This window comes from Nipponia nippon, unplaced genomic scaffold (genome assembly GCF_047370975.1).
Source record: "Nipponia nippon isolate SJK-2023a ecotype South Korea unplaced genomic scaffold, ASM4737097v1 scaffold_8, whole genome shotgun sequence".
Taxonomy (NCBI): domain Eukaryota; kingdom Metazoa; phylum Chordata; class Aves; order Pelecaniformes; family Threskiornithidae; genus Nipponia; species Nipponia nippon.
Genome location: NW_028262402.1, coordinates 12,661,547 through 12,687,470, shown reverse-complemented (window position 1 = coordinate 12,687,470; position 25,924 = coordinate 12,661,547). Strand labels below are relative to the sequence as shown.

Genomic DNA, 25,924 nt, shown 5'->3' with positions numbered 1-25,924 from the left:
CTGGAGCCAGATGACCTGAACCCTGTTCCTTGCTACAGCACAAACTTCCTATGGTCATTTTAAGAGGTTGCTCAGTCTGTGTCTTAGTTTCTGCATTTGTATAATGGAGCAAATATTTCTTTACATTGACAGCATTTTGTACTAAGGTCAGTCATGCTGTCAGGAGGAAGTATCAGCGACACGTACAGCACAGCTGATTCATTTTCCAACAGCTAATGATGTGGTAGATCCACCTTAGCAATCAACTACATTATCTCATTTTAATTTTCCAGCTCAAAGCATAACACAGATTATGGGATGTTACGTTGGATAGGCAGTAACCACTTACAAACAAGAGGAAAAAAACTACTGGTCTATGTGTCAACCTATATTTAACATAGGAAGAGAAACAGAAAACTGTGGCTACACCAGTATTAGCAAGGAGCAGATCTGTAGCAAGGAGGAGTTGGTGCCAAGGACCAAAAGTCTGTGACGCTTTGGGGGGTGGAGGGAACAGAAGAGGAAAAGGGGTTATTTCAGAACAACTTATAGCCTGCTCCCATGAACTGAACACCCATTAGTGGTCAGAGCCTGTTAGGTGAGCTTTTGGAGCACATCTTTCAGCCCAATTTCATTCAAAAGGAATCCAGGTCAGGGGCTGAGACAGCTCTGTGATATGAACCCAAACACACAAGAGTGAGGACAATCGGGAGACTCACTTCAAAAACACACTCCTGATCGAAACCAGAACACGGGGGTGGGTGCACCCTGCACAGGCCAGCCTTGTTACAGGACTATCTGCCGTTTGGCTCTAAAGGTTAACACAAGGTGGGATTGAAAGTAAGCCATGTGCACGCCTCATTTAGCAATTCACTGGGCATCTCTCTCACAAAGCAAATTTTGTTATTTTACAGTAGGCCCTGGGTTTTTTTGTTTGGTTGTTTTTTAATTTTTTTTATTTTATTTTTGCAGCTCCCTGGAGTTCCCATTTGGTGCGTGAGGCAAAAGAAAGGCATGATAAAGAGCACAGGCAGCTTAGGAAGACTCTGTCTTACAGGCTAGCAAATAAAAGTATAGTGTGAGCCTGGTAGCCACATATGCAAAAAGAAAGAAAAGGAGGAAAAGCAAGTTTACCATTCTGAAACGAGGGGATGGAAATAAAAAAACAATCCACTGGCTCATTCACTGAATGGTTTGCCTCACTTTCCAGTTGGAATTATGCTGTGTGTGAATAGAACAAAATAGCATCCAACAAAAATTAGAATAGGTCAATACAAGCTAAAGTATCTGAAGAGAAAACAATCGACTGTTTACTGTAAAAAAAAAAAACCCCTCCCATTGTAACAAGAAAAGAATTGGCAAGTTAAATTGCAGGTTCAGCAGCAAAAAATGTTTAGTGAATCAGTGATTCCCTTTTTTCGTTTGGTAACATACAAGCAAGGGAGGGGAAAAGGGAGAACTGAACCATTAGCTCAGCTTACTCGACTCTGGATTATTCTCTGTTCTTTGCTCATCCTTACAGCTTGTGGTTTTTTTTGTTTGGTTAGTTTAGCCTAACCACATGAAGGTTGAGAGAGGATAACTCTGCAGGACAGACAAGTGCTGAAACTATGAAAAGATCAAACACACAAAACTGTGAAAAAATAAATATCAAATGGGGATTAAGTTCCTAATTATTGAAGGACTGGAGTTCCAAATAGCCTTCTAAAGAGAAATTTGGCAAGGAACTTATGACTTGATAAATCTTCAGGAGCTATGACAAAAGCAACCCTTTGAACTTCAGATAGGAACCCACATGTCTTACAATGGGAGATGTGGTTGCCACTTACATCATAGCCTTGCACTTCTTCTGTTGGGCACCTGTAGGGATCAGAAAGCAATTCTTTTTCCTCCTTTGTGCATAATTGAATATCGTTGTCCATAACTTCTGAGTATAGAAACTCTCTCCTCAATTTTTCTGAATGTTGGAGATCAATTGCAAGGTAAGGCTTTGATTAGGTGGGAGAGGGAAGGGCTTTCTGCCTTTCACTGTGGATGGTATATGGCCCTCTCAGTATTATGTGGGAAACAGAAAAATGTACTGCCTTGCCAGAGTAACACACCATACACTTGGCCTCTTTTGCCCTCTTCCCATGCTACATTGTACAGTGAGTTTTGGTCTTCAACTGAAAGCCGGCATTTGCTACTGCCAAGAAGCATTTTTGCATGGGTATACAGCTTAGGTAACCAGCAGACACTTCCAGACGAAAACATCTTTCATCATCTGCAACTGCAGAGGGATGAATAATGATGTAAATGATCCTTTCCGGTTCTTCCCTTTTCTAAGTAAGAGAATCTATATTCAATTCATTAAAGCCATCTGTGTGACAATTATCTTACTGTGAAAGCTCTGGATCAGTTTTCCTCATCCAGAACCTCTTATTTGTTGATGCTGTTTGTTACTGATTAGGCCTAAATCTAAAATTCCAGCTCTCTGAAGTGTACACTGCCTTTAAGTATAGGATTGTGACTACTGCGCCTAAAGTATAAAGGTCTTTTGAAATTACAATGGCAATGTTCTTCAAAGTCTTTCATTCTCTAGCTGCCTTGAATAAGGGTCTTCTCATACTCCTCTCACCCTTGGAGTATTGTATTCCTCTACTTTTTAAAATTGTCCATGCAATAGGGAAGAGCCTTCAAAAAGCTTTAAGGAGAAAATTAATTTGTGCAACTTTCTTGAAAAAGTGTCTGTTGCTTACTTCTTACCAAGCCTTGCTAACTACTTTTATGCTATAAACTAAAACTACTATGTTTTCACAGTGTTAATAGCATAAGTAACTGCATTTTCTAGAATCTGGGAAATAATGCCTCCTGTATCATCCAGTTTAAGCCTTTTCTCTACTATTACTCGCTGAAGAATTTAAAGGCTTGGCTGGACCACCATTTCACAGAAGGAAAGAGAATAAAACATAACATTTTGCTTAAGGTACAATTCTTAATGACATGAAGATCGACGTCTAAAGCTGCAGCATTCACATTTAACTATTTATACTCAACAGAAAAAGTGGCTTACCAACCAGTATTGCAGTAACCCTAAAGGAAACAGATATATAGACTCAGACAGGTGTTCTCCAAAACATATTTTTAATGTAATCTGCATTTGGAGCCTAAAGAGAGTCAGAGCAGAGAAATATGCTTGTTATTCCTTTTTTACATTACTGTTAAAGCTGAATTACTTCACGTAAAAAAGAAACTGCAATATTTCCATACACGGAGCTAGCCCTGCATAGGAAGTCTTTGTGATAGAATGGAACACAAATATAATGTTAGTTAAGACCAAACCAATGATAACTTTTCATTCTGCCCTCACTGAGGGGTCAACAGTTACTTTCGCACTCAAAGCCCAGAGATATGGGCCATCTAGTATGTCTCCCATCAACTTCCCCAAAAATTACTTTGAAGCATTAAATACCAGTTGACTTCACTGTAGTCACGGAAGATAGAAATCAGTAAATTAGTGTTTAGTCTACTTACTCATGTTTGTCAACATTTTAGAGTATAACAGGCATTCTACTCTATATTTCAAAGCATGAGGAAGCTATTTCAAGAGCAGTCGTATCCTGCCACTGTCATCTTGCAGCTGATATAAAACTGAGGAGAGGCACATTTTTTCCTCGTAAGGTTTTTATCTTTTTATAAATCCTCTGTAAGGATTTTTCTATAGCACTCTATTCCTTTTTTAAAGTAGTGTTTTGTAAAAATGGAAAGAGGTTAATTTTAACCAGTTGCAAAACAGTTGTTAAAAGAGAGCTCTTTGGGAACTTAGGAAATACACAAAATTACTTCCTATCCAGGGACTGTTGTAAAGTGTATAAGGAAAACTAACCACACTGTTGCCTTGCATTTCAGAAAGTGTCTTTACACTGCACTTAACAAACAGAACAGAGAAACCACAGACAGCTGGAATCTTGTTACCAGCATAAGTGATACAAAAATAGGAATACAATTTTAGAATTTGGTAAGAAAAGCATTTCATTTTTTTTTTTTTTATGAGAATACTCTTCATCTTCCTGGCTGAAGTATTTCAGTTGAAACCCAAGATGATTAGAAGAAAAACCGCTTTGAGCATTTATCCCCTACCCCCAAAAATACAACTTCAGAGGTCTCAACAAGCAAAGAGGTATCAGTGTCTTTGTCTCTAGGGAGCCACACCTGTAAACTCTTTTATCAATTTTAAAACCTGTTTTACTCCTGCAGGACATATGATTTTTTCCGCAGTCTTCTCAACATTTTTCTGCATTGGTAGCTCAGAAGCTGTACATTTCATCAGAAAAAAAGCCCAAAGAGGAAGAAAAGAGAAGAACAGGAAAAGAATGAGTTAAAAAATATGACAAAAATAAAACAATTCTTTGTGTTCTGAATGCTCCTTAGTTCCTTGTCCTTACCACAGTTTGAGTCCAGCTAGCAACACTACTGCATTTAGCATCAACATGTTTCACTAAAATAAACTTATTCCCACCTCTGAAGAGCAACAAGTGTAACAACAACAAAAAAAAAAAGTCTGGTCCAGAAAGTTGGTGTCTATACAGAAGTGGAGACAAAACTGGTTTGAATCAGGGGCCAAGGGGGCGAAACCGCTACTACTCATTAGCACAGGCCTTAGCGGTACATGCATCTCAGACAGGGCCTGCTGTTCCAGCCCTCCCTCCCCATCAGCAAATTGTGAACTAATCCCTAACACATTACCCAGCACAGGCTCTGTACCAATTTGTTTTAAAATTAAGAGAAATTGAACAGGGTAATGTAAACATATGGGGCTAAATGCGGAGTGGTATTAAATGCATGAACTCATCTGCCTGGACACCTAAGTCCAAGTATCTGTCAAGGTAAGAGTTCAGCAGATAGCCTCATCACCGTGAAAAATTAAATTCTGCATGGAGGTGATAGTCTTTAGGACTGATGCACATTGGTAGATATTTAGACAGAACTACATACAATTAATCAGTATGTCCTATTGAATTGGTTTGTTTTTAAAGAGTAGCTAACAGAATGAGCCTTCCTTGTAGCAATTTTCACTAGATTTACACATCCCTAATAGTGATGTGCTTTCTCTTTTGAGAATGTTTACCATTCAAAAATTTGCTAACAATCAACATTTTTTAGATTATATTTCTGGATTAATAATGTCCCAACTAATTTTAAACAGGATATTTGACAGTTATAAAGACAGAAATTCAAACTAAAAACACTAAAGAGCAGTACAGATTCCAGAGTATAAAACTCTAAAAATCTAAAAAACCTGTTCCCTGTGATCTATAGAAAAATTATTTTTATGACCTGAAGTATAATGTGGATCATTTCTAGCATGGTGTGATTTGTTGATTATCCCTACTGACAGAGTAGTAGAAAAGCATAAAAATTAAAAAAAAAAAAAAAAGAATTCAAAAATCAAACTACATGTTCTCACAAATGACAACTTGTGTGGCATGTGTTTTAATCATTACAAATCAGAGAAATTCAGCCAATTGAATATAATTTTACTTCTGTGCATTTGCATGAGAAATTAACAGGGTTTCCTCATTCTCATCATTTCCTACAATGTAGACAAGGCATGGGACAAACAGGTGAAAGTTGCTTCAATATACAGAGTCTGAAAGTGGCAATACACAAACAGCACTACTGTCAACATACCTTTGTTTAAAAACATCCCCATTTTTTTCCTAAGAATGGCTAAGCTAGTAGGCACCAGGCTGTACACTAACAGGAACGCCAAAACATCCCCAAAGCAAGGAAGAACTATTCTTATATGCTCCCAAGACACGTTCTTCCTCAAATTAATTCACAAACAACAAAAATGTTCTGACATTAGCTTAAAAGATAAAAATAAAGTATTAAGAAAGACCCTCCTAGAACAACCTTACCTTTATCTAATTAATTTGGCTTCTAAATATCTCTATCACTGACAAAGGCCTAAATCAACTTGTTGAATTTCTGGAGCAAGAACCCCATAGGTACACTTACTGCCCACCACTGAAATGAAACATCAAGTCAAAAATATCCAATATGCTAGACCACTAAACTCGGAAGAAAACTGTATTCTATCCAACAGAAATGAATTTCACTTTAAGACATTTGCAGGGCTAATGCGCCATAATAAATTCTACTATTAATCAACAGTAAAGTGCTGAATTATATTAATTACCTGAATCGCACTCACATTTATGATCTTCATTGATAGATTTCTTATCAAGTCAAAAGAGCCCTTTCTGTTGTAAAAGCTAAGCTGTTGTGCAAATATTATAAAAATAGGTATTTTAATCAGGAGCTATATACACAACAGAACTTCGGCTTTTTGTTAAATACAGCTGACACAGTAGAGATGAAAAATCCATGCAAGTATTTATAAAGATAGTTAAAATGAAGAAAAAAGGACACTGCTATAGAACTTCCAATACCCTGGCATACAGCCACTTACTATATTAGATGATGTCTAGATCTGGACTGATAAGCATCATGCCACCAACATGCTTTAGTTTCTTTTGTAGCTAAAGTTGATTTGTAAATTTTAAACTACAGCATACATTTGATCTATTTCTCATTAAAGCGTATCATTAAGTTTGAGGTTAAACTTAGAGCAAACTTCACATCTAGTCACATAACCAGCACAAGCAAGACATTAGTGCAAAGGGGAAGGTGTCAGTTGTACATAATGTGGACTCTTCCCCTAACTGCACGATGCAATAAAACGATTTTCAGATTTAAAGTTCAAGTGGACTACGATGAGAAAAAGCGAGATTCTCTTCTCCCAAATTTAGAACAAATTTCCAGAGGATCATAAGGAAAGCAACCTCAATTACAGCAGTCAAAAAAGTCAAACCCAAGTTTGGAGAGCTGATAAGTAACTCCAAAATTCATCATGCTATGAAGACAGCATTCTCAAAAGAGCTCCAAACAAACTGCAAAACAAAATTGGCATTTAAGTTGAAATTGGCCAAGTGCTGCATAGAAATATGCTCACACACAACAGTCATGTTTAAGCCAGTGCATAGAGAAGATAAAAGCACTTATGGTAGTTGCAAATGTTAACAAGTCCATACAACTTCTACAGTTTAGCAATGAGTCCATAGAAAAAGAATAGAGGAAGAGTAGAAATGCTCAAGCAAAACCAAAAAAAAGATGACCTTCCAACGGTATAAAATCCACATAACAGTTATAGTAAAAAGACATCAGTGGAAAATACTCAACTCAGTCCCAAACACCCAACAGGCAAATAAGACCAGAACAGACAAGCCTTTGGCAGACAATTTTAAGAGTCTAAATATGGCATTACATTTCTAAATAATCCACAAAATATATTATATGGCATATTCATATTAAATACTGGATAACCAACTCTGCAGACCTGATGCTAACAACACTTTAGCCAATGAGAGCAAGATGGAGCAAGCTAAGGGAACGCTGGTGTATCACAACAGTGCTCAAGGAAAATATCGTCACCAAGTCGTGCTTCAAAAACAGTACTCTGGGACTCCACACTATCATCTATGGAGCAAAACAAAGTTCTCTAGTTTTTCAGGGATGTGCCCTGTGTAGTATATCTTATGATTTACTATTACACGAGCAGCAAGACACTGCAACGTAGTATGATTTATGGGCTGGATTAAATTTTTTGCTATTTCCTTCTCATCCAGCAAATCACTAGCAGTTTGTTTATGCGAGTTTGTGGCATCAAAGTGTGAACCTGACTTGATAAGAAGATTCATGATGTCTGGATGGTTGTTCAGTGCAGCAATGTGTAACGGACTGTTGTTATCAGAGTCTCTGACATTTACATCAGCACCACATTCCACCAGGATAGCAGTAACTTGTAGAGAGGGGAATTTACAAACTGGGTAGCGACCCACACATGTAGTATTATTGTCAACAGCAAGGTGAAGTGGACTGAAGTTATTCTTCCCTCTAGGCTGAAGCTTAAGAAACTTGTAAATAGTCTGTTTCTTAAAATGCTCCTGTTCTGAGCTGCAAGGTACTTTCTCCAACAAGCAAATTAAATGCAAAATGATGGAAAGGGCTTTGTTCAGCTGTATTGGATCAGGAGGACACTGGGTTTGTTTCATGGCCCGTTCTATTTCAAGAACACTTTTGCACAGTATACCCATGAGATCATCAAATGTGACAGTAGTGCCTAGCAGGCCTTTTGCCCTGTCCTGCAGCATGAAGGAGAAAAGTTCAGCAAATGACAATAAACTGCTGGCTGTCATAGGGCTCAGCGGATCAAGATTGCTCTGCTGCATGTCCAAGGCATATTTCCATAAGTTGATGCAACGCTTGAAGTTTCCAGAGTCTGCATAGACAGCACCTCTGTACCTAATATAGTAGGATGTATCTGGGTGAGACGGGCCAAGAATACGTTCTCTAATTAATAGTGCTTGCATTCTCATTTCATCAGGGTCTGCAATAAGATTTTCTAGCTCTTCTGAGCTGTTTACCTCTTTAGCATAATCATACGCCATAATTAGTGTTTGTGGCACAGGTTTGCTCAGGATATTAGTCCTATCACTGTATCTCATTTCCATAGCTCGCTTCCAGTATTTCAAAGCACCAAGCAGATCTCTCTTTTTGTCCACGAATGTTGCTCCTAGAAGTTCCAGAGCATTTATGCGCTCAGCCTTACTGGTCTGTACATGCTGGGTCAGAAAGTCCACGATATTTGTGTGGCCTGTCACACTAGCTGACAGAAGAGGAGTCATTCCATAACCATCTTTTTCCATTTTAGCACAATACTTGAGAAGCATCTTCATGATCTCCAGACTTCCAGATTCCGCACAGTCATGTAATGCGGTGTTTCCTGCAAGAGAAGAAACACAATTATACAAATCGTAATCAAATTATAGTCCAAACCCACACACACTAATAGTTAAAAAAAATTACTTAAAAAATAGTTTTAAAAAGCCAAACATTAATAGTTAAAAAAATAGTTGTTTTGACACCTATGGACTATGAAAGGCTTAGATGACAAGTCAAAATATTCAAGATTTGATTAAATATCAAAGCTGCCAGGCAGTTATACAAATCAAAATACTTAATATTATTGCCTGAAGGAATTAAACAGGTTTTAAGGACCTTTTCTGTCTCATTATTCAAAAAAACAGAATTAAAACAGAATTCTCCACTACATAAAAGCACAGGAATGGGCAATACCATTGTGTCGAAAGTCAAGGAAGCGGGACAAAAGACCAGCTTGGCTGAACAGGGAACTCCTCGTGGATCTCAAGAAGAAAAAGAAATTGTACACTCTCTGAAAGCAAGGTCAGGCTTCGCAGGAAGATTACAGAGCTGTGGTTCATATATGCAGGGAGAAGACACAAAAGGCCAAAGCTCAATTAGAGTTGAAACTGGCCAGTGTTGTGTCAGACAACAAGAAGGGCTTTTTAAAGTATGTTAATAGCAAGAGGCCTAAAGAAAACATCAGACCAACACTTGTTGAAGATGGTCACCTGACTAACAGGGATGAAGAAAAAGCGGAGGCATTCAGTGCTTTTTTTGCCTCTGTCTATAGTAATACAGATACCTTGGGCTGCCTGGTCCCTTAAGTCGGAGGACCACGAGTGCGGGAACAGCAACTTTCCATTTGTGGACACTGAAATTGTAAGGGACCAGCCGTATCAGCTGAATGTTCACAAGACCATGGGGCCTGATGGGATTCATCCCAGGGTACTGAAGGAGCTAGAGGATGTTATGGCAGGACCCCTCTTGATCACCTACCAAAGGTCTTGGGAGTCTGACGAGGTCCCTGCTGACTAGAAGCTAGTCAATGTTATTCCAATTTATAGGAAGAGCATGAGGGAAGACCCAGGGAACTACAGACCTGTTAGTCTAACCTCAGTTCCTGGAAAAATTATGGAGAAGATCATACCGGGTGCTACTGAAATGCATTTAAAGAACAATGCAATCATCAGGCACAGGCAACATGGGTTCACAAAGGGAAAGTCCTGTTTAACTGATCTGATATCCTTCTATGATAAGGTCACCTGCTTAGTGGAAGAAGGGGATGTACTTTTTCTGGATTTTAGTAAGGCTTTTGTTACTGTTCCTCAAAGCATCCTTCTGGACAAGTTGTCCAGCTGCAGGATGAGCAGGTTCACAGTGTGCTGGTTGAAGAACTGGCTGAAGGGCAGAGCTCAAAAGGTTGTAGTGAATGGGGTAACATCTGGCTGGCGACCAGTCACCGGTGGTGTTCCTCAGGGCTCAATCCTGGGGCCAGTTCTTTTCAATATATTTGTCAATGATCTGGATGCAGAGTTGAATGCACCATTAGCAAGTTTGCTGATGATACTAAACTGAGAGGTCCTGTTGACCCTCTCAAGGGACAAGAGGCCTTGCAGAGGGATCTAGATAGATTGGAGCATTGGGCAATGATCAATGGGATGAAATTTAACAAGAACAAATTCTGGACTCTGTACCCGGGATGAAGTAACACTGGACACAAGTATGAATTGGGAGAGGAGTGACTGGAGAGCAGCCCTGCAGAAAGGGATCTGGGGGTGCTGGCTGACAGCAGGCTCAACATCAGTCAGCAGTGTGCCCTGGCAGCCAAGAGGGCAAACAACATCCTGGGGAGCATCACACACAGCACAGCCAGCCAGTCAAGAGAGGTGGTTATCCTGCTGTATTTAGCATTGGTGAGGCCTCACCTTGAGTGTTGTGTGCAGTTCTGGGCTCCACAATTTAAGAAGGTTGTGAAGGTCCTTTCAGGCCCAGCCAGCATGGGTTTATGAAAGGGAGATCCTGTTTCACTAACCTGGTCTCCTTCTGTGACAAGGTGACCCGCTTAGTGGATGAGGGGAAGGTTGTGGATGTTGTCTACTTGGACTTTAGTAAGGCCTTTGACACAGTCTCCCACAGCATTCTCCTGGAGAAGCTGGCTGCTCACAGCTTGGATGGGTGCACTCTACACTGGGTTAAAAACTGGCTGGACAGCCGAGCCCAGAGAGTAGTGGTGAATGGAGCCAAATCCAGTTGGCGGCCGGTCACGAGTGGTGTTCCCCAGGGCTCAGTGTTGAGGCCGGTCCCGTTCAACATCTTCATTGATGATCTGGATGAGGGGATCGAGTGCACCCTCAGTAAGTTTGCAGATGACACCAAGGTGGGTGGAAGTGTCGATCTGCTGGAGGGCAGGAAGGCCCTACAGAGGGACCTGGACAGGCTGGACCGATGGGCCAGGGCCAACTGCATGAGATTCAACAAGGCTAAGTGCCAGCTCCTGCACTTGGGTCACAACAACCCCATGCAACGCTGCAGGCTGGGGGAGGAGTGGCTAGAGAGCTGCCTGGAAGAAAAGGACCTGGGGGTGTTGGTTGACAGCTGCCTGAACATGAGCCAGCAGTGTGCTCAGGTGGCCAAGAGGGCCAATGGCATCCTGGCTTGTATCAGGAATAGTGTGGCCAGCAGGACCAGGGAGGTGATAGTGCCCCTGTACTCGGCACTGGTGAGGCCGCACCTCGAGTACTGTGTTCAGTTTTGGGCCCCTCACTACAAGAAGGACATTGAGGTGCTGGAGCGTGTCCAGAGGAGGGCAACGAAGTTGGTGAAGGGTCTAGAGCACAAGTCTTATCAGGAGCGGCTGAAGGTACTGGGGTTGAGAAGGAGAAGGAGGGAAGACCTTATTGCTCTCTACAACTACCTGAAAGGAGGTTGTAGCAAGGTGGGAGTCGGCCTCTTCTCCCTAGTAACGAGTGATAGAACGAGAGGAAACGGCCTCAAGCTGCGCGAGGGGAGGTTTAAGTTAGACATTAGGAAAAACTTCTTCACCGAATGGGTGGTCAAGCATTGGAACAGGCTGCCCAGGGAAGTGGTTGAGTCTCCATCCCTGAAGGTATTTAAAGAACAGATAGATGTGGTGCTCGAGGACATGGTATAGATGGACTTGGCAGTGATAGGTTGACGGTTGGACTCAATGATCTTAAGGGTCTTTTCCAACCTTGACAATTCTATGATTCTATGAATGCGTCCAGAGGAGGGCAACAAAGCTGGTGGGAGGTCTGGAAGACATGTCCTGTGATGAGCGGCTAAGGACTCTGGGTGTCACTAGTTTGGAGAAAAGGAGGCTGAGGGGCCACCTCATTGCTCTCTACAGCTTCCTGAGGAGGGGAAGTGGAGAGGGAGGTGCTGAGCTCTTCTCCCTGGGATCCAGTGACAGCATGCCTGGGAATGGTTCAAAGCTGTGTCAGGGGAGGGTCAGACTTGACATTAGGAAGCATTTCTTTACTGAGCCTGTGGTCAAACACTGGAACAGGCTTCCTAGAGAGGTGGCTGATGCCCCAAGCCTGTCAGTGTTTAAAAGGCCCTTCACAATTTGATTTAACTTTTGGTCAGGCCTGAAGTGGTCAGGCAGTTGGACTAGATGATTGTTGTAGGTCCCTTCCAACTGAAATAACCTATTCTATTCGGGGTTTTGTATCTGCTTTCAAGTATGAAACGCAAACTTCTCCCTTCTTCCCTTGCCCTCTATCTCCAGCAATGATTAAGAAATAATGAGATCTGTATGAAAATTAAAGCTGGGCTACCTCAAAATTGGCTTTGTTTGCCCCTACACTATACCTCTTCCTCTCTCTGTCTGCCAGTCCTTTTGATTTACATGTTTTGAGGCACTAATTGTACACGACGCAAAATACAATCCATCACAACAGGCCCTTCATCTCAGCTGGGGCCTTTGAGACTGCTAATATATTCTGAGGGAGCTGGATATTTTGTCGAGCACATGTATATACCCAGCCAAACTATTCTTAATACTTTCTTACGTCTTTATCCTGAAGTCCCACATTAATCCCTCTGCTCCTCTAGTTAGGATTCCCAAAGGCAAGAAGAAAAAAATGTCCTCAACACACAACATGCAGCCATCTATCTTATAAGTGTCTTATCATTTACATGCACATTATTTCTCATCAGCATGACATTGCACAGTCTTTTATTTAAAGGCACTCCAGTTCAAACACCATGTGGGGAAATTTCTAGTAAGCACTAGTGCCACCTGTTTGAAAACTCTATTCACAGAAAATTAGAGAGCAAGCATTGGACACCACAGTTAAATATTTAACTATTAGGCTTCAACTAGATGAAAATTATGCTTAATTTTAAATATGAGCACTTCACTGAAGGAGAAGGAAAAAGAGGGAGACAAACGGTCCTGGTCCTCTCCCAACATAACAAAGTCTCTTACGTGGTTGACTGCTTTTAAAACTACACAATTTAAATCTACTTTGCTCTTGATAATATATTATACATACTACAAATTCAGGCATAGTAACTTTTCAGCCTCCCACTAAATTAATATGCAAATTATTAACAGAAAGCTCATGTAAAAATCCCCCCCCTCAACTAAAATTTCTGTCATCATTAGCCCTGCAAATTGCAGTTAACTGCCCATCAGGTCATCAGTTTCTGTTACACTGTCAGCAAGTTTCCACATTTACAAATAAGACTTTCTTTTCTAAGGGTTCTCTGCCCATTCATAGTCATCAGATTTGCCTTTTCAAAGTTAAGAGAGAGAAGTTTCCTGAAACTTCCTTAATTGCATTTTTGGTAGGCTATTTTTTAATGCCAACAAGACAGCAATTTACAGTGCACTTTGCTGTTGTATTTCTATTCTCTAACAGCTACGGTGGGTTAGGAAACAAAGCAGTAGTCTTGAAATCTGCAGCTCACATCTGGGATAAGTGTGTATTTGCAGATATATAGTCTACTGATCTAAACAGCTTCTATTTATCTTCATACGCTTTAACTTTTTTTTTCCCCAGACTCTAATCTCTAGAATGTTCATTTCACTCTTTATACTAGAGTATTTAGCTAATGAAACTCAAATCAAAAGCGTGACTGATATCTGTCTTAAAAGCTGAATACTGTATAGAAATACATTAAAACTAAAATGGAGGTAAAGTCTTCCCGCTAATACATTCTTTCTGCCAAGAACGTATTGTTTACACTGTCTAAAATACGATAAATTCAAAAGCAAAACATTTAGTACATGTATATAAGGAAAAAAGATTCATACTCATTAAATACACTTTGGAAATAGAAAATTTGTTCCATTTTCATTTCAATTATAAGAACCTTATGTAGTTCTATACAAATAATTTTGACGTCTTCCAGCTTACATGGATGACCTCATAGCATGCTTGTCTTCTTTCTAACGAGACACAGTAAGAGGATATAAAGTTGAAGAAAAAACACAAAAGCAAAATTCAGAAATATCTGGTCAAACCATAATGACTGTCTGCTAAATTCAGTACCTGCTTGTCGCCAGCAGAACCAGGTACCTTAGATCCACAATGTAGACCTCTATTCTGCATTTTAAATTAGCAGGTTATCACACAGTAGCTTGCTTTTATCTTCTGTTGACAAGCCACCAAGACAAGAAAATGTTCATCCAACACTTTTGCAAGTTTTGGCATGCAGAAAAAGAAGTATACAGAGACTCAAGGTCTGTTTAGATGAAAATTTTCTATGGGCACTAGACATTTTGCTTTGGTTTCCCCACTAGTATCCCAATCATCCCCTTCTCACTCTTTCTCTTCTAATCTTTCACTTCTCAAAACTTTATGTGTAAATTGGTCTGCTGCTTCTTCCTCAAACTTGTTTGTGGACCATCTGAAGAAGAACTGACAGGACATTTCAAGGCCTCTTTGTTGCTCTCAATTCCAGCAACCAGAAGAACAGCAATAAGAAAGAATGTCAGTTATTCGGGACAAACTGAGTCTCAGCCCAGGCTCACTAGATACCAAAATTCAGCTGACACACTAATCAAATTCATACAAAAGATGTGTAAAAAGTTATTTCCAAAAGCTTATGACTCAAGTTTAACAGGTTTCTGCAATTATAGCAGAGTTATGAACATCTTTTGTCACCCCAACCAGTATTTTAAGTGTGCCAAACTTATATAAAAAAACACAGAAAATATCAGATTGTTTTGTTAACAGACAGTGAACTTAAATTGCAAAATATTCCTTTCCTGAAACATTTCTGAATAGTGGCCAGTGATTTTATTCTCATTTACTAACAAGTAAGCTGGGGAAGACAGCCCAACACAAACTGGCACCTGAAATTATCTGTTAGATCAAGATTCACAAAGCTAAATCAGTTCATACAATGGCAAGTCATTTTCAATCTCTAATAACTTATGCAATTTTTATCATTAATAGAGAGCGTTAAGTCAGTTATAGGTCTGGCCACACTACAGTCTCTACCAAGACCAACAAAATTTCCAATCACAGGAACACAGATTTAACCAAGAATAGGTGAAGTTTGGCAAATTTCACATGCATAGTTTCTTAGCTGTAATTCCCTCTGTCCTTATCGCACATCACCGAAAACTGTCGATACCTCAATATTGAGGAGCATGAGACCTTTAAATTCCTAAGATGGAGAGGTGTCAAAAACAGACAAATACACAAACTTGCCAACACACATACATTATAAGTCTTCTTGCTCTCCTAGACAAAGCCTAGTTAAAACGCAACTACATCAGACAATCCAGAATGAAAGACTGGCTGGTCCCTCAGAACATCTGCACTTCTGCACTCAGTGATGAAGGCAAAACCAGACACATCTGGGTGTTGGCTGAGCCACCAGCTTATACAGCCATTTCAGGGTGTATTCTAGTCCATATACTGTCCCTCACAGCAGAGCTCTGAAACACTGGAATTGGCATGTATTTTCTACCTTCAAGTCAATATTTTATAGATATTTAAAAAGTCATAACATAAAAGCATAAAGACAAATAGACAAACAGGTATTAGTAACTCCAAAGTTCTTATTATTGCTTCACAACTATTAATACACATTTTTCTCATTTTGACAATAGGATCAATGGCAGCTATTCATATTACACATTGTAGATCCATCACCATATGATGCTGCTCTTGACACTCTTTTATCAATTGCCAGGCATATATGCTATGACACATTAACACTGAAAAAATCCAGACAAATTAAGCTTGGCCGTTGTCTGGGTAAATTCAGGTGCAATTCAAGAGTCTGTATGTCACTAATTTACAATGCAGCTATGCAGAACATGTGGAAATACGCTTAAGACTCCAAGGAATTTCACTATTCTGTCCAGCTGGATGTCCTTCCTTTAAAAAAAATTGGTTTTTTTAGCTGTATTACAATTACTGACTTAAGCTTAAAAAGCTGTTACTGACAGCATATCAGAAGTAGCGTAATTTTTTAGCTGCTTATATTGTAGTAGCCCTTAGAGTTAAAATAACCACAGTTATTTTAAGCCATGTGCAAATCAATAAAGGAAGGCCATCAGCATTAATTTTTAGTGGCTGCACCTCACTGACGTTTGACTGGATGGTACAGGTACAGCAGTGGGAAGGACACATTGTAAAAAAACAAGTTTCCATACACTAGAAGTGGGCACCAGTAGACAGATGGCTGAGAGCTGCCAACTTGAAAAAACATAAACCCCAGCCTTAAGAAATAACGAGATTACCAGCCACCTACACCTAGCAAGTATCAAGTGTTACATCTGAGGAAGAACTTGAAAGAAAACATGGCAGTGGCCTTAACATCTGATTCAAAGTCTACGTTCCGCATGTTGGCCAGGAATTGAACAGTTCAAGTGTATGGCAAATCAACCATTATTCTGTGAATTAACTCATCTGTTTCAAAAACACTCTGTTGTCTATAGCGATAGGAATAAACAGTGGCTGAACACAATTCAGCAGCTAATTCAATTTTTGTAACATTATTTATTCATTAACAAACTAAAAGTCAACATTATATCTCCTGCTGTGTTAAAAAGGCTGAAAATAAGTAAAAGTAATTTGAAAGTCATTCTCTTTGATAAGCAGTTTTCCAAGGGACAGACGTGAAGATGTTGGTCAAATCACAATATTTTTTTAAAGGTGTGAATGATTATTTAAAAATAGGTTTCATTAAATTTTCTGAATCCATTTTTAATTCAAAAAAGATCTGGAGGAATGTAATCACATGTAAAAGATAGCTAATATTAGAACAACATGAAAGACTCACTGCTCTTGCAGAGAAACAAAATTGAACTGGAAGTGTTTTGGTAGCCACAGTACTTCTCTGCTAGAAAGTGAGTGCCACTATACTGTATTGCTAGTACTGCCTACAAACAGTTTCCATCTGTATAAAACTTTATTATTCACATTACCTAGTAACTTCCTCTAATTAAAAACAGCAACAAAGATATGGAATAACCCCACCTCCAGTCCTTCCAAATCTTGCAAAAAACAAAGTAAGGAAAAAGGTATGGTCAGTTGGCACCATAGCTTCATGTTTTAGTCTTTTGTCACCGTCCTCTATTAAAAGTGGTATGAACATTACACAAACACTGCACATATCACAGAACTAATTCTTTAATTATCCAGTGCTACCAAAAGCTTATCAGAGTGGGGGGTGGGCATTCAAATTCATAATGAGGCCATGTCTTTCTATGTCAGAAGCAAATAATTCCCAAAATAGACTGGTAGCTTGTGACACGGGAATGAAAGAAAATGAAGCAATGACACAGAAAGTGATTTGACTTGATTTGCAACGAATTAAGTGAATCCACTTCCTAATACTTAGAAAATGCTTGATCAAATTTCTGGTTAGTAAAACTCACATTAAAATTTAGTATCAATCTGATTTCATATCCAAGATCTTTAAACATAAGATTTAATTTAAATGACTCAGCAGTATGTAAAATTAACCAAATGTATTCATTTTTGCAGCCTTACAGATGAAATCAATCACTTTTATAAAGTGAAGTTGTTCACATAACGTTGATTTTTTTCTAACAGAGCACTTGAAGTAATTAAGTCTTCCAAGAGTTTTACTGATTTAAAAAAATGTATTGCTACATACATACAAACATGAACAGCACACAAGAAAACTGCAGAAAAATACATTTCTACGCTTACTATGCATGACAAAGGAAAACTAAAGGTATATCTTCCCTTTAAGAAGAAATTAAGTAAAAATTGCAAAGAAATGCTAATCTCAACAAGTTATTTTAATCTAGTTTCCATATTCTGTAACGGAATAATTGCTCACTTGCTCACTGAAGTACTTCACAAGAACTTGTATTATCAAGATTACCAATAAAAAGCATGCTGTTAATAATTTAAATTTCAACATAAACTCCTTTTTAGTTGAAATTCAAGAAATTATTCTTTTAAACGGTATCTTCCTTATTTCATTTACAGACAATCCTACTGAAGTTCAGTTTCCACATAGCGTCACACACAAAATATCTACAAAATGCAGTGCACTGTGCCATGTAATACCGACCAAAAAAGGAAAAAAAAAAGAAAAAACAAGCAAAAAAAAAAGGACACAGAACACTTTTAGAGCAAGGGTTTATTCACAAGGGGGAAAAAAGAAGAGGAAAAAAAAGGGGGGGGGGGGCTTTGTTTTGTTTTTTTGTTTGGCGTTTCCCCCATCCAAAATGAATCTCGGCAAGCAGACAAGACAAAAAAACCTCTGAAGAGAAAAAACCTGTCAGACTCCTTAATGTTTACTGCAAGAGAAAATTAATTATTTTAACACCTACTAAACCACACTGATCATAGAGCAAAGAGTGAATCTCTCTAATCCCCCTATTCGTGGGTCTGCCAAGCCCATGTAGAAGATTTTTTTTCCCCTTACCAGCAGGTTTGAATGTTACACTTTCCAGTATCCTACACAAATGACAATACTGAAGTAGCACTAGCCCTTGATATAGTACTACTATATGCATGACCTTGATACCGTACCCATAGGGATTGAGGTCTGTATGCTTTCATACTTTTCAAAACGAGGAAGCGAAGTCAACAAGCTTTGTCCTTCATGTTATTTTACAAAGCTATTCTAATCAAACACTGTGCCAATGGAATTTACGAACAACAAGATTTTGAATCATAGTGTTATTTTGCATTTTCAAAACACATGAGTCCCTCCAACTGCTATGGTAGTATGGAGGATCATAAACAACAAAGAATCAGGGCTTGCAACAAAACATTCCTTTGCAGATCTCAAGAAACACCTAAAGGAACGCCTAGTCCAGCAGTTCTTATGAAATTTTCTAATATTCAGGAGGAGAAAAATTAGTCTTTTGGCTAGCAGATGAGTCTGCTAACAACAGAAGAGGGACAGAGTTAGCGAAGACCATTAGTAAAAACCACGAATATCACCTTGAAGAGAAAGAAACCACACACCAAGCAGCTGAGCAACGGAAAGACTTACAAGCCATGTTCAGAAAGTATCTGCCTTTCAAGTAGATATTTTGGAAAACAGTCCTTATTTCCTTCAACATTACATCCAGACCGCCCTGGCTATCAGCACCTGTGTACTTTATCTATAACTTAACTCATTAATTGCAGAAAGGAAGGGAATGAATCTCCATCATTGCAGCAAGTGTGGTGGAAGAGGATGAAGCATAACACAAATTATCAATATGTGCATTGCCAATTTTCAAAATGCAAGATCTAAGTGTCCTGTCTAGACTTGGAATAGAAGTATAAGATCCCTTTAAAATGATCTGCGTGCAAATTAGGGCAATTATATGAAATATTTTATTTTAAATGTAAAATCCAACAAACACAGCCCCAGGTATATCCCCAAGAGAGCCCAAATCTGTATTTTAAAGGCCCAAAGACTGCTACCACTTGAATCACAAGAGCAAGCATCTCCCTCCCTACACATAGCAGCCAAACGAAGACTGTGCAGAGAAACGCATCAGTGAAACACTGTATTGAATCCAGAGGTCTATTCTGAATGTGGTAAGGGAGCACCACTCTTAACAACAAATCACTGGCAGGCTTCGCAATGCAGCAGAACAGAAAACTGCATGCAGCCAACACACAGAACATCCTCATCCAGCACAAAGCTAGGTCTCCGCTTCACTTGAGGTTTAGTTCTAGGGTTCTACCTCCTCCTGAAAAAACTCAGGTTTCTGCTACTCTAGCATTATCCACACTGTTGCTCCTTTTAAGAGCTGCAGAAAAGCTTTAAGATCTTTATGTTTTAACACAGGTTTTTTGTTGGTTTGTTGTTTTTTTTTTTAAAAAAAAAACAACCAACTTACCATTTGAGATAGTATTATATACCAGTGAAACTTATTAAGCTTTGTTATTTTTAATCTGCAGCTTCTTAAACCAGGAGTAATACACAGGAGAAGCCTATGAATCAGGAAGACAGTGGCGAATTAAGTCACTTTGTAAGTGCTGCTTTGGCTGCTTTTTGCATTTCTACAAGGAAAAAAAAAAAAGCTATCTACAGGTATCTTTGCTGTTTTCTACAATTCTAAAAGAAAAAAAACCACCCTTCTTACCCCAGGTATCACTTCCCCCCCCTCACTAACACTGTTCATGTAGCATAAAACATTTTCAAAAAAAAAAAATTTTTTTTTACATTTGTCTTGCCTATGTGCTTCATAAAAGTTCGGGGAAACTGTGGAAGTTCAGATCTGCAAAACAGTAGAAACAAAGACAACTAAAGGCTCATACTTTAAATTCAGAACCATTGGCCACCTTTCACAGTATAGCACTTATCTGCCCTAAACAGCGTTATCTCCTTCTTCAGCACCATCTCCTGTGAGACAGTGCCAGACCTACGCTTCACCTCGGTGTAGCATCTTATCCGACTCAGACGCTGAAGTCTTTATGAACATCTTAATAATTTCCTAGCTGTACTTCTGCACTTCCACAACTATCTTTCAAGAACCTCTGCATTCTGAATTTCCATAGTCCAAAACACAGTTGCAGGATTCTGCCTGTATTTTAGAAGCAGGATTTCACTGCATGTTTTCACCTGCTCTTTCATACCCTGCCTCAGTTGTCACACTGACTCTTAGATGCCTGTGAACTTCTCACCTCAAAGTATTTGGATTTTTCCCTGGAACCGTCAACACTTGAAAACATTTTCATATCTTTCCCAGCTCTAGATTTTCCTGGGTTTTAAAATATGAATAAAAGTTCTACCTTGCATTATGAAAATCCAGTGGAAAAATACAAGCAATAGATCGCGTAATTCTGCCCTCCGCCCCCGCCATGGTTTTAAGAATAATATCGGGAAAAGAATCTACAGCAATCTCCCACAACAGCACCTCTACTGAAGTTACATAGTTTTGTTCTTATAAGGAGCGCTGTAATTTTAAATGCAGCAAAATTTGCAGTAGCTAAAGCTTTTACATCTTTCACAGAACAGTAGGCTTCTCCATACATGGCCCAGGAAGGGGCCTATCTAAAAAGAGTTCAGATACAAGGATAGCAACAACTTTTGCTACTCAAGAGCAGAATGCTCAAGTTCTCTCTATCTCCCTACTACAAGCACAGACACTCTGTTCAGTACACAGCAGGGAGGAGCAGAAACTGAAAATAATACACAGAGACTTTGAGGTGGAACATGACAATGTAGAATGAATCCTGTTGGAAATACTAATTTTGAAATTAATAGCTACTGAGCATTCCTGCAAAACAAAGCTCAGAAGCTTAGTTGTTGAGCCTCAGTCACTGTAGTACCCATACTGTTGCAATACTTAGGGCTACCAGTTTTGCTCATGTCTTCTGCCTTTCCACTGTTGACTTTCACTTTCAGTGTTTATAGTACTTTCTTTCTCTCTTCCTTTACCTCACCACTGCTTATTAAATAATTTCAGAGCTCAGACTGCTTTAAGATGCCAAAAAGTATGCTCGTGTCCTATCAAAGGGGATTTCCATATACAAAAACATATTCCACATACTTGACCAATAGGTATTACGTACACACATCCATTTGTACACATGGCAGTTCAAAGTATAAAATAAATTTTAATGAGCTAGAAACATATCCAATCCAACTTTTCTTAAAGTTTTATTTAAATAAGGACCAGTTATACCTTATGAACCTTTGCTCATGTGCCTAGTTGCAAGTCACACAGAAACTAAAGGAAGCAGAGAGAGGAAGGAATTAAGATAATAAAGAAACTGAGAGCACTGAGAAAATCCTCAGGAGTGCGTGGCTGCCGCTCAGTCATTTAAACAAGGACAAATAACACTAAGGCACTAGTAAAGTGAATAATAAGGACGAGTAAAGTAAAGCCTACTCCACCAACACAAAATGAGGGAGAAAAAGAGCTGCACAGATACATCTTTTTCCCTCTTACATCAGATATTTAACAGCGCTGCTCTGCTCATACCTATTATATAAAGAGATAGGTTTAAAACTAAAAAACAATACACACTTTATATTTAGCTTGTTATTCCAAGAACCCTGTCTAGAAAAAAATGACATTTTTATCCTATCACAAGTCCATGATGATTCATAAGCAACCTTAAATCCTTACAAAGGAAGATTTATTTTGCTCTGCCCACCTCTATGACAAATCTGTAGTTTAGCTTTCTTTACATTAAACCCACATATCTGCATGATTTGCTGAAAAAAGGCATATTTAACCAAACAGCTTTTCCAAAGATTACTCTCATATCTGGCATTTACCAGTTATCATACAATAATCTAGACACAAAGTATACTTTACGAGAAATAACTGTAAAGTATAGTATACTCTTACAAATGTAATTAGCCAGAAACAAGCAGTGGAAGTATTATGCTACAAAAAAGGTTTATTGCAGATTAGTTTTTTATATATATATAAAAATAAGCTGCTGAAACAGAATCTTGGCTCAGTGAGCTAAAAATTAACTGTAACCTGAAATAACTGGTATGCTTTTCAGGCAAATGTCACACCCACAAACTAGCCTGAGATATAATAAAGAAGTCAGTGATTCAACCAAGAGGTCCACATAACTACAATCACAGCAAAAACGACAGAAATCTTCACGTTGAATGATAACACCAGGGTGATTGTAAACAGGGGCAATGAGGTGTCCTTCGTGATCTGTGCACCACTGGAATTCCTTCTGTTGAGATCACAGTCACCTGCAGCTTCATTTCTTTAACCCTAATACACGCTTTTGTTTACTAACACTGAAAAAAGGTCCAAAATTATTCAAGAATTTGGAGGGAGAGGAGGGTGAAGAACAAAGTGGTTATTCATTTCCAATGTAGAAAAGAATTTTTCTCCTTTGTGCATCTTTCCTTGTACTAGCTTCATTGGCACAGGTCAGTTTTATGTACAGCATATTTGGTTTGTTAAGAAACAGTATGAAAAACAAGAATAGATGCTCATACATTTGAATATGTTGCTACACCAGCCTACTGCAAAGAGGAGTTCTCAGCAAGTTTATTAGCTTTTCGCACATGCATAAATGTGACATTTCATATGACTAAGTCTTTTTAAGAATTAGGGGTTTAAGATTAAAATGTATCAATTTAGAATGAAATTATATAACCCACATTAACAATGAATTATGTTAAAAAAGACCAGTAAAAACATAGCTAAATACACTTTATCTCTTGGTCATCCACTTTATGAGACCGGAAGAATATTTTTGGATGTCAGCCTCCTGAAGAAGGGTAAATTTAACTTTACCTCTACTTACCACACGGAAAGTGAAAAAATTAACTTACCTTTAACACTTTTTCTATTAACATCAGCTCCTTTTTCAAGTAAATACTGCGCAATTTCTTTGTGGCCTTTGTAACATGAGATCATTAAGCACGTATGCCCATGACGGTTTGATACTTCCAGGTCTGCTTTGTGCTCCACAAGGTATTTTACTATTTCCAGGTGACCATCAAAACAGGCAGCTCTAAGCGGCGTTGAATTTGTCAGAGTTGTATTGTTCACAGATGCACCATGATCTAACAGACACTGAACCACCTTCAAATGGCCAGCCGCCGATGCTGCCCATAATGGCGGAGCCCCTTCAATGGTCTCACCATCAAAATTCACCGAACCACCAACTTCTATCGATGCAGAGCAATGGTCCAACAAGTATTCCACCATGTCAAGGTGACCATAACGAGCTGCCATCAGAAGTGGTGTGGCACCATTGGTTTTCTCTGACATCAGTAGGGCTACCTCTTCTCTTGTTTTGCTTGCCAGTAACTTGGAAAGGAGCCGCAGCTTGCCATCACGAGCTGCATTGAACACTGCTGTCTTTAGATCCATTTAGTCTGTACCTCTCTGCTGCCTGACGGATACACGCCTGCCTTTTTCAAAGTCAAAAGCTTACTGGAAACACACAGCCCAAACAGAACGTCCCCAGCTGCTTCTCAGATCAGTTTCATCTAGGTGGGACAACATGGAGACTCTGAAGAGGGTCCTGACAAAGCACAGGCTGTGCTTGTGATAAATCTGCAAGAGAAAGAATTCTGGATGTTTTCACCTCCTACTTGGCAAACAAGTAACCACAACTGTATTTTTCTATGTCTATACCCAAATAACGCGCTGCTGTGGCACACCGGCGTCCAGCTGCCCTCCCCGGGACCCCCCCGGGCTGCGCGCTGCCCCTGAGGAAAGCTGCCGGAGGGGGGGGGGGGTGTGCGGGGGGTGTCACACCAGCGTTATCCATACCAGCCGCAGAAAAATCCCCTCCTCCCTCACAGCGTTACGAGCCGTACCCCCGACTTCTTTTGAGGCGTAGCCTAAGGGAAGAGCCCCCCCCGCCGCCGCCGCCCGGTCCCCGCAGACACGCACCCCACGGGGGACAGCCAGGCGGGGCAGGCGACGCACGCCCCGGCCGCCGCGCTTTGGCCGAGCCTCGGGCGGTAAGGAGGGCCGGAGCCTGCTCTTTCCCTGACGACCACCCGCAGCCCGCCCGCAGGCCCGCCGCCGCCCCTCAAAGCGAGCCCCCTCCCCCACCCTCCCTCCCCTCAGGGGGCCAAACCCGCTCCCGGCTCCCCCACGGCCGCCCCGGCCTCCCCGCCCGCCGGGAGCCGGCTAGAAAGGGCCGCCGAGCCGCGGATTACCTTCCCGGGGCGCTACCGGCCCCCTCCCGCCGCAGCCGGCCTCACAGGGAAGCGCCCGCCGCCGCCGCCGCCGCCCCCCGCGCCCCGTCCAGCTCCTCCATGACAGCCGGCCCCCGCCACCCAAGAACCGGCCCTGCGCCCCGGGCGCGGCGCGGCGCAGCCTCCTGGGCGCGGTCGGGACCAATCAGAAAAGGGCGCGGGCGCCCGCCAGCCAGTCGCAGCGGGGCTGGGGGCGGGACTACGCCGCCGCTCAAGGGCGGCGGCGAGGGCGGCGGTTGGCCGCTAGGGGGCGGGCGAGGGCGCCCTCCCCCCTCCCGCGCCGCACCCCGCTATAGCGCGAGTGGGCGGCGGGGGCGGCGGCGGGTCCCGCGGGTGGCAGCGGGTTGTGCCCGCGGCGGCAAAAGGTGCCGTGAATATGCCTCATTAATTAATACATCTGGGCTGCAATGTCCGATTTTTGCAGCGCAGAGGGTGCTCTGGCTAGGGACAACGTCGCTGTTTGGTGTAAAATTTGCTTTTTCTGACGTTGCACGTGGCTTGCTATGTAACGTGTGGTTTATTTGTGTAATAATAAAAGAGGAGAAAAATCCTAAAAAAGCTGCACCCGAGCCAGGGAATGTAAGTTCTGTCACAGCCAAGTATATTATCTGCAAGCCTGAGAAAGGAGTGGCAACATGTGCAGAAACAAACTTGAAGAAGACTCACGGGCGCTAATGGGCAGTAATTGGGACATCAATTTGCAGTGCAGTCTAGCAGACCCCTGTGGTGGGCTGACCCTGACTGGACGCCAGGTGCCCACCAAAGCCACACTATCACTGCCCTCCTCAGCTGGACGGGGGGAGAAAAGATTAAAAAAAGGCTCCTAGGTTGACGTAAGGACAGAGAGGGATCACTCACCAATCAATGTAACGGGCAAAACAGACTTGAGGAAATTACTTTAATTTATTACCAATCAAGTCAGAGTAAGGTAATGAGAAAATAAAAATCAAATCTTAAAACACCTTCCTCCCACCCTCCACTCTTCCCAGGCTAAACTTCACTCCAGAATCCTCTACCTCCTCCCTCCAGTGGCACAGGGGGATTGGAAATGTGGCCAGTTCATCACACGTTGTCTCTGCCGCTC

The 25,924-nt window shown here is 40.6% G+C and overlaps 1 protein-coding gene across 1 annotated transcript; it reads right to left on the bottom strand.

Moving 5' to 3' along the window:
- Positions 1-885: 885 nt before the first annotated feature.
- FEM1C (fem-1 homolog C) lies at positions 886-24,939 on the bottom strand. The gene is made up of 3 exons (XM_087742207.1): positions 24,802-24,939; positions 23,458-24,187; positions 886-8,806 (listed from the first exon to the last, which is right to left on the bottom strand). The coding sequence occupies exons 2-3, from the start codon at positions 23,999-24,001 to the stop codon at positions 7,497-7,499; spliced, it is 1,854 nt and encodes a 617-aa protein (XP_087598333.1). The 5' UTR covers positions 24,002-24,187; positions 24,802-24,939; the 3' UTR covers positions 886-7,496.
- Positions 24,940-25,924: the final 985 nt, after the last annotated feature.